General features: G+C 45.5%; 1 protein-coding gene across 1 annotated transcript in view; it reads right to left on the bottom strand.

Annotated features, from left to right (window-relative positions):
- Positions 1 to 12674, bottom strand: part of TDP2 (tyrosyl-DNA phosphodiesterase 2) — a 72054-nt gene that overhangs the window by 31894 nt on the left and 27486 nt on the right. The window contains exon 4 of the mRNA XM_068236985.1: positions 3296 to 3387. Coding sequence (XP_068093086.1) covers positions 3296 to 3387 — 92 coding nt within the window. The remainder of the gene's footprint in view (positions 1 to 3295; positions 3388 to 12674) is intronic.

Genomic DNA, 12674 nt, shown 5'->3' on the forward strand with positions numbered 1-12674 from the left:
TATACTGGCACCTATACCGTGCTTAGTTTAGCATTTGAGACGTTGGTAGATCTCCTGGCCTCGGCAAATTTTAAAGTAGCTCGCGAGCCGAAAAAGTGTGGGCAATGTAACTGTGGGTACATGTAAGGGTGATGTGCAGGTATGAGGCGATTCTTACACATTCTTCATGTACAATCTGAACCGGGTTTATGGGTGATAGACAACACCTCTATGTTCAATGTGCACAACATTCTCAGGGGATTCCCTGCAGCTCTGTGGGGAGTGCATATGTAGAATATAGTACTACTGTACTACACTACTGTGTAACAAAGTAAACCTTAGACAGATGAAATTAAAGTTTTATACATACCTGGAGCTTCCTCCAGCACCCTTCAGACTAATCAGTCCCTCACTGTCCACCTGGATTCTTCTGCTATGGGTCTAGGCACCTGAGCCAGTCGGGAGTAGTGCGCATGCACACACTCTGCCGCCGGGAGCATACTACACCTGCGCAGTACTATTGCGCAGGTGCAGAATGTTCCTGGCTATGAAAGCGGCACACGACCAGACTACACTGACTGGCTGAATTACTGGGACTCATAGCAGAAGATCCAGGTGGCGGAGGAGGGCAGCGAGTGACTGGTTAGTCTGAAGGGGGCTGGAGGAAGCCTCAGGTATGCATCCATCTCAGGTACCCTTTAATTCGTAGTCACCAAACCAAATTTTAACATATCAAATTATTTAATTTCATGAGTAAAAGGGAGTGCATAAATTTGCATGAACCAGCATCAACGCAGAATTATTTACATCTCATTGACCATCTCTATTAGTGACACAGCTACACATCAGGCTTTATTCTTACAGCCTATTTATTATTTAGTATATATAAAAAAGATTCCTGTGTACACATCATATATACAGTCACAATCCAATATTTATATCTGACTTTAAAAAAATTGACTTTATTGAAGCAGCACAAGTAACTATTTTTTGATTTGTTTATTTCATTTTGTGGACCAAGCACAGCTATTACTGTATATATAAATGATTTATGATGACTATTATCTGAGAAATAGAACATTTTATCATATTTTCTATTTTAATTATAGTTTAAATTCATTAGGAGTCGGTGCATTTTTTTCCCGACTGTCTCCAGGTACCCAAAAAATGCTCAAACTCCTCAACTCGAGCAGGTGATATAAATGGATTAACACTCACCTAATTTCCACTTCCAACGTCAGGTCTCCATGGTCACACGGTGTCCCGTGCCACACTGGAAGGATGTGGTGTGTGTGTGTGTGTGTGGTGTGTGTGTGGGGTGTGTGTGTGGTGTGTGTGTGTGTCTGTGTGTATGTGTGTGTGTGTGTGTATGTGTGTGTCTGTGTGTGTGTGTGTCTGTGTGTGTGGTGTGTGTCTGTGTGTGTGGTGTGTGTCTGTGTGTGTGGTGTGTGTCTGTGTGTGTGGTGTGTGTGGTGTGTGTGGTGTGTGTGTGTGTGTGGTGTGTGTGTGTGTGTGTGTGTGTGTGTGTGGTGTGTGTGTGTGTGTGTGGTGTGTGTGTGGTGTGTGTGTGGTGTGTGTCTCAGTATTATTGTAAAATATTTTAATGATAGATTTCACAATATTATTAAGCAATGAAATGAGATGCTAATATAAGTTTGGAGCTTATGCACATTTTATATTAATCTTATTCACCTTGGACTTGCTCTTTATTTTTCAGGAAAAAAAAAAGTGATTTCTAAACTGTTTAGGAATCCCATCTAGAGTTTTTCTGTTGTTGTGTGGGAAATTCGGCAATGCCGCTTCTGATGTCACAGTAGTGTCCCTTCTGATGAGATAGTACTCACAGGCCTATAAAAGGAGGTGCTGAGGCACATTTCAGGCAGTGTAGCCAGCACTAGCTGAACTAGGGCAACACGGAGGCTGAGGTGGCTAGCACTTCTTGCCTGGCAGCTCTGGGTCTCTGGTTAAAATCCCAGCCAGGGGACTATCTGCATGGAGTTTTGTATGTTCTCCCAGTGTCTGCGTGGGTTTCCTCCAGGTACTCAGGTTTCCTCCCACAACCCAAAATACATATGTCAGATGGTCATGATGTGGTGGTCCTCTTCACTGTCTATGAGGTTTGTGGCTTCGGTACATCTATAAAGTGGGGAACGAGGGAATACCTTTTTATGGAGAGCGGATAGGCAGTAGCCGGTCACTCTGGAGTGAGAAGTATATTGTGAACCCGGTCATCTAAAAGACAACAAGCTGTGCATCAACACAGAGAAGCCAGCAATACCACCCAGGGCATACGGAGATGCCGAACCATCCAAGACCGTCGAGTTCTTGTGCATCTTACACAGGGTGTAAGAGAGCTACCCATTATGACCCCCTGTGGTGTCCCCCCCCCCCCCCCCCCCATACCCAGTATTCCCAAAACCCCTCCCTAACCTACCCTCTCCCCTGGGCCCATATGTAATTCACTTTTTCTTCTCACTTTTCTCCTATGAGAAAAAATTTTCATCTTCTATTTAAAATAAAATAACTTAACACTCTGCAGTCTGCAATTGAAAAAGCACCAAAAAGTAGGTGGAAGGGAACTATCAAACTTATTTTGAGTAATTTCTTGCTAGCTCAGCGCTGGGCAAACTACGGCCCGCGTGCTGATGCGTTGCTACACCAGCCTGCCAACAGGCGTCCGGATTCCCCTCCCCCGCCCTGTGAAATTACGCGTGAGCAATTTGAAACTCACCTCGCTCACGAAAGTCCTGCGTCGAGTCTCCATGGCAACAGGATGTCACATGACACGACGTCAGGAAGCGCCAGCGTATTACACACTGGCAGTCAGTGTGTAATACGCTGGCACGTTCTGACATCACATCGTCATGATGCCATGGAGATGCAACGCAGGGCTTCTGTAAGCGAGGCGAGTTTCAAATTCCCCACTGCCCGCGCACAATATTAAAGGTGGGTGTGTGTGGAATTTTAAGAATGCGGCCTGGGCCTCGTAATCATTGCCCAGGCCTGTGCTAGCTGGTTGCTTAAAAGACATTTTATTGACAAGTTTGAAAATATCACCTAGGAGAAAACTCAGGAGAAAAAGTTAATTGCATATGGCCCCTGGTCTCCCAGTGTGCACTGGAAGAAGAAAGGCACATAGCTAATCAGCCTAGGATTGACATCACTGGGAGGGCGGAGTTACAAATATTCAACAATACAGTATATACATATAGAAAGTGTTTCTGATGTTGAAACCAGGTAAACTACCATAAAAAGTGGGTATCCTGAAATATTTACTGCATTCTACTATATGTTGTTAGAGTGCCTCTTTAAATACCTGTAATTATTGTGTAGCTAACTGCTCTCTTCTTGAGATAGTCATGGTATGGTGGTATAACCTCTTGTAAAAACACCACATCTGGACTGTACCTGTAATAAAACATAAGTAAATATGAGTAACTTAAAGCGGAACTAAACCCGATTTAAAAAATAAAATAAAAAAATAAGATGATGTGGAGGAATTCTCAGTCTGCTGGGCCATCACCAGCTTCACAGCGTAGAGAGGAAGTGCAGGCTAGATGCACTATTAGTTCTAGTGAAAGTGACTCCGCAAGCAAAGAGCCAGTACCCCAAACCAACACTACTGAAAGGGCTGGCAGGCAAAGATATGCAGTACCATATAGCTCCATAAAGCTCTTCCTCACAGAACCATTACTACAGCACATTACAGAGCAGAGCAACCTCTATGCCGAGCAATTTGCAGAAGCAAATCAGACATCCACATTGGCCAGAAAGCAGAACCCCACAAACGTCTGTGAGGCCAAAGTTTTCTTAGGCCTCACTTTCAACATGGGCCTTACTAAAAAACCTAAACTGCGCCATTATTGGTTGACCGATCCAATTCAAAGCATGCTAATGCATTTGGCAGCAGTGGCGAGAGCAAGATACCAGATGCTGCTCTGTTTCTTGCATATCAATAACAATGCAGAAAGTCGCCCTCGTGAGGACCCAGCCTACGACCAGCTTTTTAAAATTGCAGCCTCTACTAAGCCACCTCAATCTTAAGTTTGCAGAGGTTTATTGTAATGATTGCGGAATCGTCTCCGTGGTCAGCGCACCAGACGTGCGCTGACGCGGCGGATTTCCTCCACAAGCGTATAATTGAGGACACCCAGGCTAGGTGCTATGCACCTGCAGAGGGAAATTCCTGTCGGCAGGTGAAGCTGTGGAGTGCAGAGGAACAGCTCCTATGACCTACCACACACGCCAGACAGGAATTGTACGAAGGGAAGAAACTCAATCGCAAGAGAAGCGATTGAGAGTGAGCACAGAGACAGATTGTGTGTGTGTGTGCATAAAATTAGTCGCCAACCCGCGACTGTGCACACACCACAGCAGATAAGAAGCAGGAACGCGATCGCGAGAGGTGCGATCGCCAGACGTGACACAAGGTTACAGCAAGGCGGAGCACGAGAGTAGCAAAGGCACAGCAAATAATACAATGAGGAGATAGGGAAAACAACAAACGCTAGCTAACCGCGAACACCGCACTCATTCGCAACAGTGCACGCGGTTATGCGCGGTCTCCACGTGATAAGCACAATAGAGACAAGCACGCCTAACTAACCATCGACAGACAAACATGAAACAGAGGACGCGAACGCTTGCTTAACGGTTACCTCACCGAGCCTCCAGCAAGCGGTCGTAGCAGACAAGACAGACACACGAAAACAGGGACAAGCGAGAGATAGGATCCACAGCACTAGCGAGAAGAGAGTGCGATCCAGGTACAGAGTAGCAGAACAGAAGGATCCACAGCACTAGCGAGAGTGATCCAGGTACAGAGTAGCAGAACAGAAGGATCCACAGCACTAGCGAAAAGTGGCCAGCGCGATCCCAGGAGACAGAACAGAAGGATCCACAGCGCCAGCGAAAAGTGGCTAGCGCGATCCCAGGAGACAGAACAGAAGGATCCACAGCGCTAGCGAAAAGTGGCTAGCGCGATCCCAGGAGACAGAACAGAAGGATCCACAGCGCTAGCGAAGAGTGGCTAGCGCGATCCCAGGAGACAGAACAGAAGAGATAGCTGGTAGCAACCGCTGCACCAGCTATACTCCAAGAACAGAGATCAGAACCATTTCCTGTCGACCACCGCTGGGACAGGACAACAGCAACAGAACAAACAAACAGATAAACAATCCTAACTGCACTTAAAGTGAAGGTCCAGGGAAACCTTGAAAAAAATAAAAATCCCTATCCACTTACCTGGGGCTTCCTCCAGCCCGTGGCAGGTAGGAGGTGCCCTCGCCGCCGCTCCAGAGGCTTCCGGTCGTCTTCGGTGGCCGACCCGACCTGGCCAGGCCGGCTGCCAGGTCGGGCTCTTCTGCGCTCCATGGCCGGGCTCTTCTGCGTCCCACGCGGGCGCGCTGACGTCATGGGACGTCCTCCGGGCTGTACTGCGCAGGCGCAGAACTACTGCGCCTGCGCAGTACAGCCCGGAGGACGTCCGATGACGTCAGCGCGCCGGCGTGGGACGCAGAAGAGCCCGGCCATGGAGCGCAGAAGAGCCCGACCTGGCAGCCGGCCTGGCCAGGTCGGGTCGGCCACCGAAGACGACCGGAAGCCTCTGGAGCGGCGGCGAGGGCACCTCCTGCCTGCCACGGGCTGGAGGAAGCCCCAGGTAAGTGGATAGGGATTTTTATTTTTTTCAAGAGTTCCCTGAACCTTCCCTTTAAGGAATCTGCCTAGCACAGTTTCCAGGAATTACTCTAAGCTGATCTTCAAACCAAGAGCATGGCTGACACTCTCTAGGAGTGTGTACTACAAACCCTGAAGGAATGACCAGCAAAGGACTGTGGGTAATCCCAACCTTTATACTGCTAGTCATCACAGGAGGCAGGTAGGGGATTTGCATAACAAATGTATGCAAATTCCTCAGCAGCAAACTGCAATACAGACAAAAAGTCTCTCTTAAAGAGACCTGCAGAATGCAGACCTGAACAGTGGTCAAAAAGCTGCCTGTTTACACAGACAGCTGAGCAGATTCTCACATTTATGTGCCAGAATGTCAGATTGCCATCAAAGAATCCCTAGTGCCATTCCACGGCAGGCTAGGGATTAAGCAATATATACCCAGTAAGTGGTCAAAATACAGGAGTAAAGCTCTACAAACTATGAGAGTGGGACGCGGTACACACATTCCTTTAAGATCTAAGAAGAAAAAGATAGTCTGCTAGAACTTGCCAGACACCCACCCTACATGGGTGCAAGCGAGTGGATCGTCATCGACCTCATCAACCCTTTGTTACACCAGGGACACCATTAACACATGAATAACTATTACACCAGCATCCCACTTTTTAAATTTATGTCCAGTGCTCAGACTGCAGCACTGTACAAGCACATAGAAAAGGCATGCCGCAAGAACTTGTCCACAAAAGACTAAATAGGGGGAAGTCTTACAGTTAAAAGGAGCAATGAGCTCCTGTCTCTGAAGCAGCCTTTCTCAACCTTTTTACCTTGGAGGAACCCTGTAAATAACTTTTGGATCTCAAGGAACCCCTGCAAAAATTTTTTGGTCTTGAGGAACACCTACATTTATTTTTCAGGAGGCTTGGTCTTAAAGTATGTTAGGCCGCTAATTTCTCTATCTCCTATTACACTGCCACTCATTATACTGTCTCTTGACCTCCCAATTTAGTGCTTCTTGTTACAGTACCACCTAGTATAGTGTGCTCTATTATACTTCCCCCCCCCCCCCCCACGATGGGGTAAAATGCCAAGGATCCCCTGCAGAGTCCTCAAGGAACCCTGGGGTTCCAGGGAACCCTGGTTGAGAAAGCCTGCTCTGAAGTATAAAGATATATGTGAAGTTCTGATGTTAACCACCATCCATTCAGAGACTACAACATCACTGAGGTGAAGTGGTGAAAACTTCGACAGAATGGACTGAAAAAGGTAGGCCTGGTAATAAAAATAAAATTATTTTGTGTGTGTATATATATATATATATATATATATATATATATATATATATATATATATATATATATATATATATATATATATAAAATATATATATATATATAAAAATATATATATATATATAAAAAAAAATTATATATATATATATATATATATATATATATATATATATATATATATATATATATATATATAAATATAATGGCAGGCATTTTCCTTCCCCACTCCCCCATCAAAACCATAATCACAGAAAAAGTGTAGGGTTTGTCGCAAACAAGTTACCACTGCCCAAGTTGTCCATCAAAGCCAGGACTGTGTCTCAATCTGTGTTTTGAGATTTACCACACAGTTCTTTACCTCCTTGCCGGTCTAATTCCCCCGGCAAGGAGGCAGCACAGCACTTTTTTTTTTATTTTATTTTTTTAAATCATGTAGCAAGCCCAGGGCTCGCTACATGATAGCCGCTGAGCAGCGGCAGCTCCGCAGCCACTCCGATCGCTTCCGGCGATCGGAGTAAGCAGGAAATCCCGTTCAGAACGGAATTTCCTGCTGGGCTTCCCCGGTCGCCATGGCGACGGGGACGTCATAGGGAATTCCGGGCCACCCCTCAGCGCTGCCTGGCCCTGATTGGCCAGGCTGCGCAAGGGGTCTGGAGGGGGGGGGGGGGGGGGGGCGGCGCGACGTTGCGGATAGTGGCGGATCGGATGTTACAAGCAGCTAGCAAAGTGCTAGCTGCTTGTAACAAAAACAAAATTATGCAAATCGGCCCAGCGGGGCCTGAGAAATCCTCCTGCGTAGGTTACCCCGAACTGAGTTAAGTAACCGGCAAGGAGGTTAAAGGGAACCTTAACCGTGGAATGGAAAAAAAGTTTCACTTACCTGGGGCTTTCCCAAGCCCCCTGCAGCCATCCTGTGCCCTCGCAGCTCCTCAAGTGTCATCCGGGCCCCCACTACGGCTTAGTTTCGTTTTCGTCCGACTGCCAGTCGGCTCCCGGCAACGCGTCCTTTTGTTCGCCTTCCCCGCTGTCAAGTGCGTCATGTGCAGGCGAAGTACGCTTGCATGATGTGCTTCACAGCAGGGAAGGCGAACAATAGGACGCGTTGCCGGGAGCCGACTGGCAGTCGGATGAAAATGAAACTAAGCCGCAGCAGGGGAGCGGATGACACTTGAGGAGCTGCGAGGGTACAGGACGGCTGCAGGGGGCTTGGGAAAGCCCCAGGTAAGAGAAACTTTTGTTCCATTCTACAGTTAAGGTTCCCTTTAACTATTAGAGAAGGGCATCCATGGATATAATTACTAGGTAATTTCCATGAGAGTTGATCCAGGGGTTTATCTGACTGCCATCTGGAGTCGCGAAGGAATTTTCCCCTTTTAATTGGCTCATATCTTGTAAGGTTTTTTTGCCTTCCCCTAGATCAACTGGAATATATGTGCGGGTTCAGGTTCCTTTAAATTTTGCTCTGCACCCTACGGGGTTGGCTCATGGCCTTCCCGGCGACCTCCGGTGAGTGTGCTTTGCACCCTACGAGGTTGGCTTATGGCCCTCCGGGCAACTTTGGGTAAGTCTGTCCTTGGGCTTTTTATCCTCGGTAATTCCCGGGACATTTGATCCAGGGATTTATCTAACTACTATCTGGAGTCGGGAATGATTTTTTTTTTTCCTTTTAAGGCTAATTGGCTCAGGCCTTGAAAGGTTTTTGACCTTCCCTTGGATTAATTGGGATATGTGCAGGTTCAGATTCCTTTAAATTTTGCTCTGCACCCTACAAGGTTGGTTCATGGCCCTCTGAGCAACCTCGGGTAAGTCTGCTCTTAGGCTTTTTATCCTATATTAGACTCGTGTCTACGCTCATTGTATGTGTTGGCTGCGGATGAATCCACTGTTAGCGTAGGAACTCCTCTAGGAGATTGGCCTTGACGTCGGCAGAGGAGCTTAACCCACAGCCTATTGGAATTGTGGCACTAACAATCTCAGATGTATAGATGGTCAATGAAATGTAAAGAATTTTGAGTTGATGCAAATACTGTATGCAAATTTATGCAGCATTACCAATCAAATTTTACCTCAGCAGGATTTGATCAGTTCATTTTCAAGCTGCATACATTTCCATACAAAATTAGCATAATGCAAATTTTGAGTTGATGCAGCATCTTATTGACTATCCCTATATGTTATGTTAGCCACTGGTGCACAAAATGGCCTTGCAAAAGCTATTAGTGCTACTTCTGTGCCCAAAAAGCCGATTATGTCTATAGGGTATCATTTTAGCTGTGACAATCAAGAGAATAGAATTTGGGGTGTTTGAGAGCTGAGGCCTATATCATGTGAATTTTTTTAAGGCTAGTAGATCTGGGTCTAGTTTTCAGAATGGTGACATTTGTGACCTGTATCGAATGTTCCGAGACTCCAGGGGCTTTGCTAAGAAAGAATGACTATTACTTTGGTGTAAAAGATAGTTATTTTCATATACTCTGCACCAAAATAAAACAGTTCTAGAGCAAATCTAGCTGCAAACACTTTATGATTATTTATTCCTATGATACAATGAGAGCGGCCATATTCTGTTTGTCACATTACACACAGGTAGGCTGATAGCATCTCCAGCCTGTGAAAAAAGATCACTCCCCCCCCCCCTCCTCCTCTGCCTCTGAAATCTCTGGCTAGTAACCTCCTCCTCCTCCTCCTCCTGCCCAGACTAAGCTCCCATAAGCCCTTGCTACTAAAGCTCAAAGTGCCAAGGCACTCTAAAGAAGCTGTGGGCGAGGCCTGTTTAGTTTATAGGGAATTAGAGTATTAAAAAAAAAAAAAAAAATAGTATTTGGCTTGAGGAATGCTCTATAAACTATATGAAAGGAACACAATTATGCAATGAGTAAAAGTTTATCTCAGATCCACTTTAACCATTTATGCCTCCTGGACGTAGCAGCCACGTCCAGGAGGCCATGTGCAGGCGCGCGCTCCCGGCCGCGGATCGTTAGCCCAGGAATCAATCGGGCCATGGTGCCCGATGATCGATTGCTCTCCCCTGCAGAAAAAGCGACGGCTTCTCTCGGAAGCCTAGCTTTTTCTGTCTCTTGTGTCCCCTACGTCCCTCTAAGCGTACATGTTACGTTTAGAGTAACGCCATGTAAACAAACTCATGGCTGCCATCTTGTGGACAAAAAGTAAAACTACATCTAAATGCAAAAAAAATAAAATCAACACATTTACCTAAAAAAATTACTATTTACATCCCACCCTCCCAAAAATACCCAAATAAAATGTTTAATAAAAAAAAAAAAAAATAAATAAATATTTACCTAAGGGTCTATACTTTTTAACCATTTAAGGACCGCAGTGATTGAAATCTACGCCCTGTTTTGGTGGGCTTTTGGCTGGCAGGGCGTAGATTTCAATCACTGTCCGCAGCGCGCATCCGCCGTCTCCGCCGGTATCCGCCGATCGCGCCGCGCAAACCCGACGATTCTCGCCGCATCTCACAGGCTCTGCCTGTCTCTATGACGGCAGAGTCATGTGAGCGGGTCAGGAGCCGATTTCATTGGCTCCTGGCCCTGTCTTTCAATGTAAGCCGTTCCCATTGGCTTACATTGAAAAACAGGGTCAGGAGCCAATGAAAGCGGCTCCTACCCGGCTCACATGACTCTGCCGTCATAGAGACAGGTAGAGTCTATGTCCCGGGGGTCCCTGCGAGCGGCGATGACGGCGGTTGCGACGGGTATGTGCTGCGATTCGTCGGGATTCTGTCGGGATTGGACCAGCGGTCTCTGGTCCTTAAGTGCCCAGAGACCGCTGGTCCTTAAGTGGTTAAATATCAATTTAAAGATGAAATATTTCTATTTTTTTTTTAATTATAAGCTTGTAAATAAAGATGGATGCAAAACGGAAAAAATGCACCTTTATTTCCAAATAAAATATTGTCACCATACATTGTGATAGCGACATAATTTAAATGGTGTAATAACCGGGACAAATGGGCAAATACAATATGTGAGTTTTAATTATGGAGGCATGTATTATTTTAAAACTGTAATGGCTGAAAACTGAGAAATAATTTTTTCAGTTTTTTTCTTATTCTTCCTGTTAAAATGTATAAACCTATTTTGGTTCCTGGACGTAGAAACTACGTCCAGGAACCATGCGCGCTACCGCGCGCTCCCGGCCGCGGATTAGGTAGCCAGGGAATCAGTGAATCGGGCTACGGTGCCCGATCACCGATTCCTCTCCCCCGCTGAAAAAGCGACAGCTTCTCTCGGAAGCTGCGCCTTTTCTGGCTGTTCCCTCCCCGATGCGTCACTCTAAGCGTGTGTTACGCTTATAGTGACGTCATGTAAACAAACTCATGGTCGCCATCTTGTGGCCAAAAAGTAATACTACAACTGAAAAAAAAAAAAATGAAAATCAACACACATTTACATTACAAACCTATTGTTTACCTCCCACCCTCCCAAAACTACCCAAATAAAATGTTTACTATAAAAAAACAAAAACATTACAATTAAAAAAAAACAAAACATGTAAATATTTACCTAAGGGTCTAAACTTTTTAAATATCAATGTAAAGATGAAATATTTCTATATTTTTTTTTATTTTAAACTTGTAAATAGTGATAGATGCAAAACGGAAAAAATGCACCTTTATTTCCAAATAAAATATTGTCGCCATACATTGTGATAGGGACATAATTTTAACGGTGTAATAACCGGGACATATGGGCAAATACAATACGTGAGTTTTAATTATGGAGGCATGTATTATTTTAAAACTATAATGGCTGAAAACTGAGAAATAATGAATTTTTCCATTTTTTTCTTATTCTTCCTGTTAAAATGCATTTACAGTAAAGTGGCTCTTAGCAAAATGTACCCCCCAAAGAAAGCATAATTGGTGGCGGAAAAAACAAGATATAGATCAGTTTATTGTGATAAGTAGTGATAAAGTTATAGGCTAATGAATGGGAGGTGAACATTTCTCACGTGAAAACGATGGAACCTGAATGGGTTAACATTTAAAGTGGCTCTTAGCAAAATGTACCACCCAAAGAAAGCTTAATTGGTGGTGGGAAAAAATAAGATAAAAGATATCAGTTCATTGTGATAAGTAGTGATAAAGTTGTAGGCTAATGAATGGGAGGTGAACATTGCTCGGATGCATAAAGTGAAAACGGCTGAAGTGGTTAAACACTGGATGAGACTACTCGTCCAGTTAGACTTTAGCGGCGCCTATCTGACAAGAATACTCGTCCAGATAGGCTAAAATGGTTAAAGAGATTCTGTAACGAAAAAAGCTCCCCTGGGGGGTACTCACCTCAGTAGGGGGAAGCCTCTGGACCCTATCGAGGCTTCCCTCGTCCTCCTGTGTCCCACGGCGGTCGGAATGCAATATTTACCTTTTCTGGCTGTGGCGGGGGCGCTGTTGCGGCTCTGCCCCCGGAGATAGGCAAAAATAGCCGATCTCCGTCGGGTCTGCTCTATTGCGCAGGCGACTTGCGCCTGCGTAGTAGAGTGGCCCGACAGCGATCGGCTATTTCCGCCTATCTCCGAGCGGAGAGCCAATACTGCGCCTGCGCTGGAGCCGGGAAGGTAAATATTTAAATCCCCGCTGTTCGGGGAGCTTTATAGCTGCCACCGCGGAACACAGGAGGACGTGGGGAAGCCTCAATAGGAACCGGAGGCTTCACCCACCCGAGGTGAGTACCCCCCAGGGGAACTTTTTTTATTACAGATTTTCTT

The sequence above is a fragment of the Hyperolius riggenbachi genome, chromosome 5 (genome assembly GCF_040937935.1).
Source record: "Hyperolius riggenbachi isolate aHypRig1 chromosome 5, aHypRig1.pri, whole genome shotgun sequence".
NCBI classification, from domain to species: Eukaryota; Metazoa; Chordata; class Amphibia; order Anura; family Hyperoliidae; genus Hyperolius; species Hyperolius riggenbachi.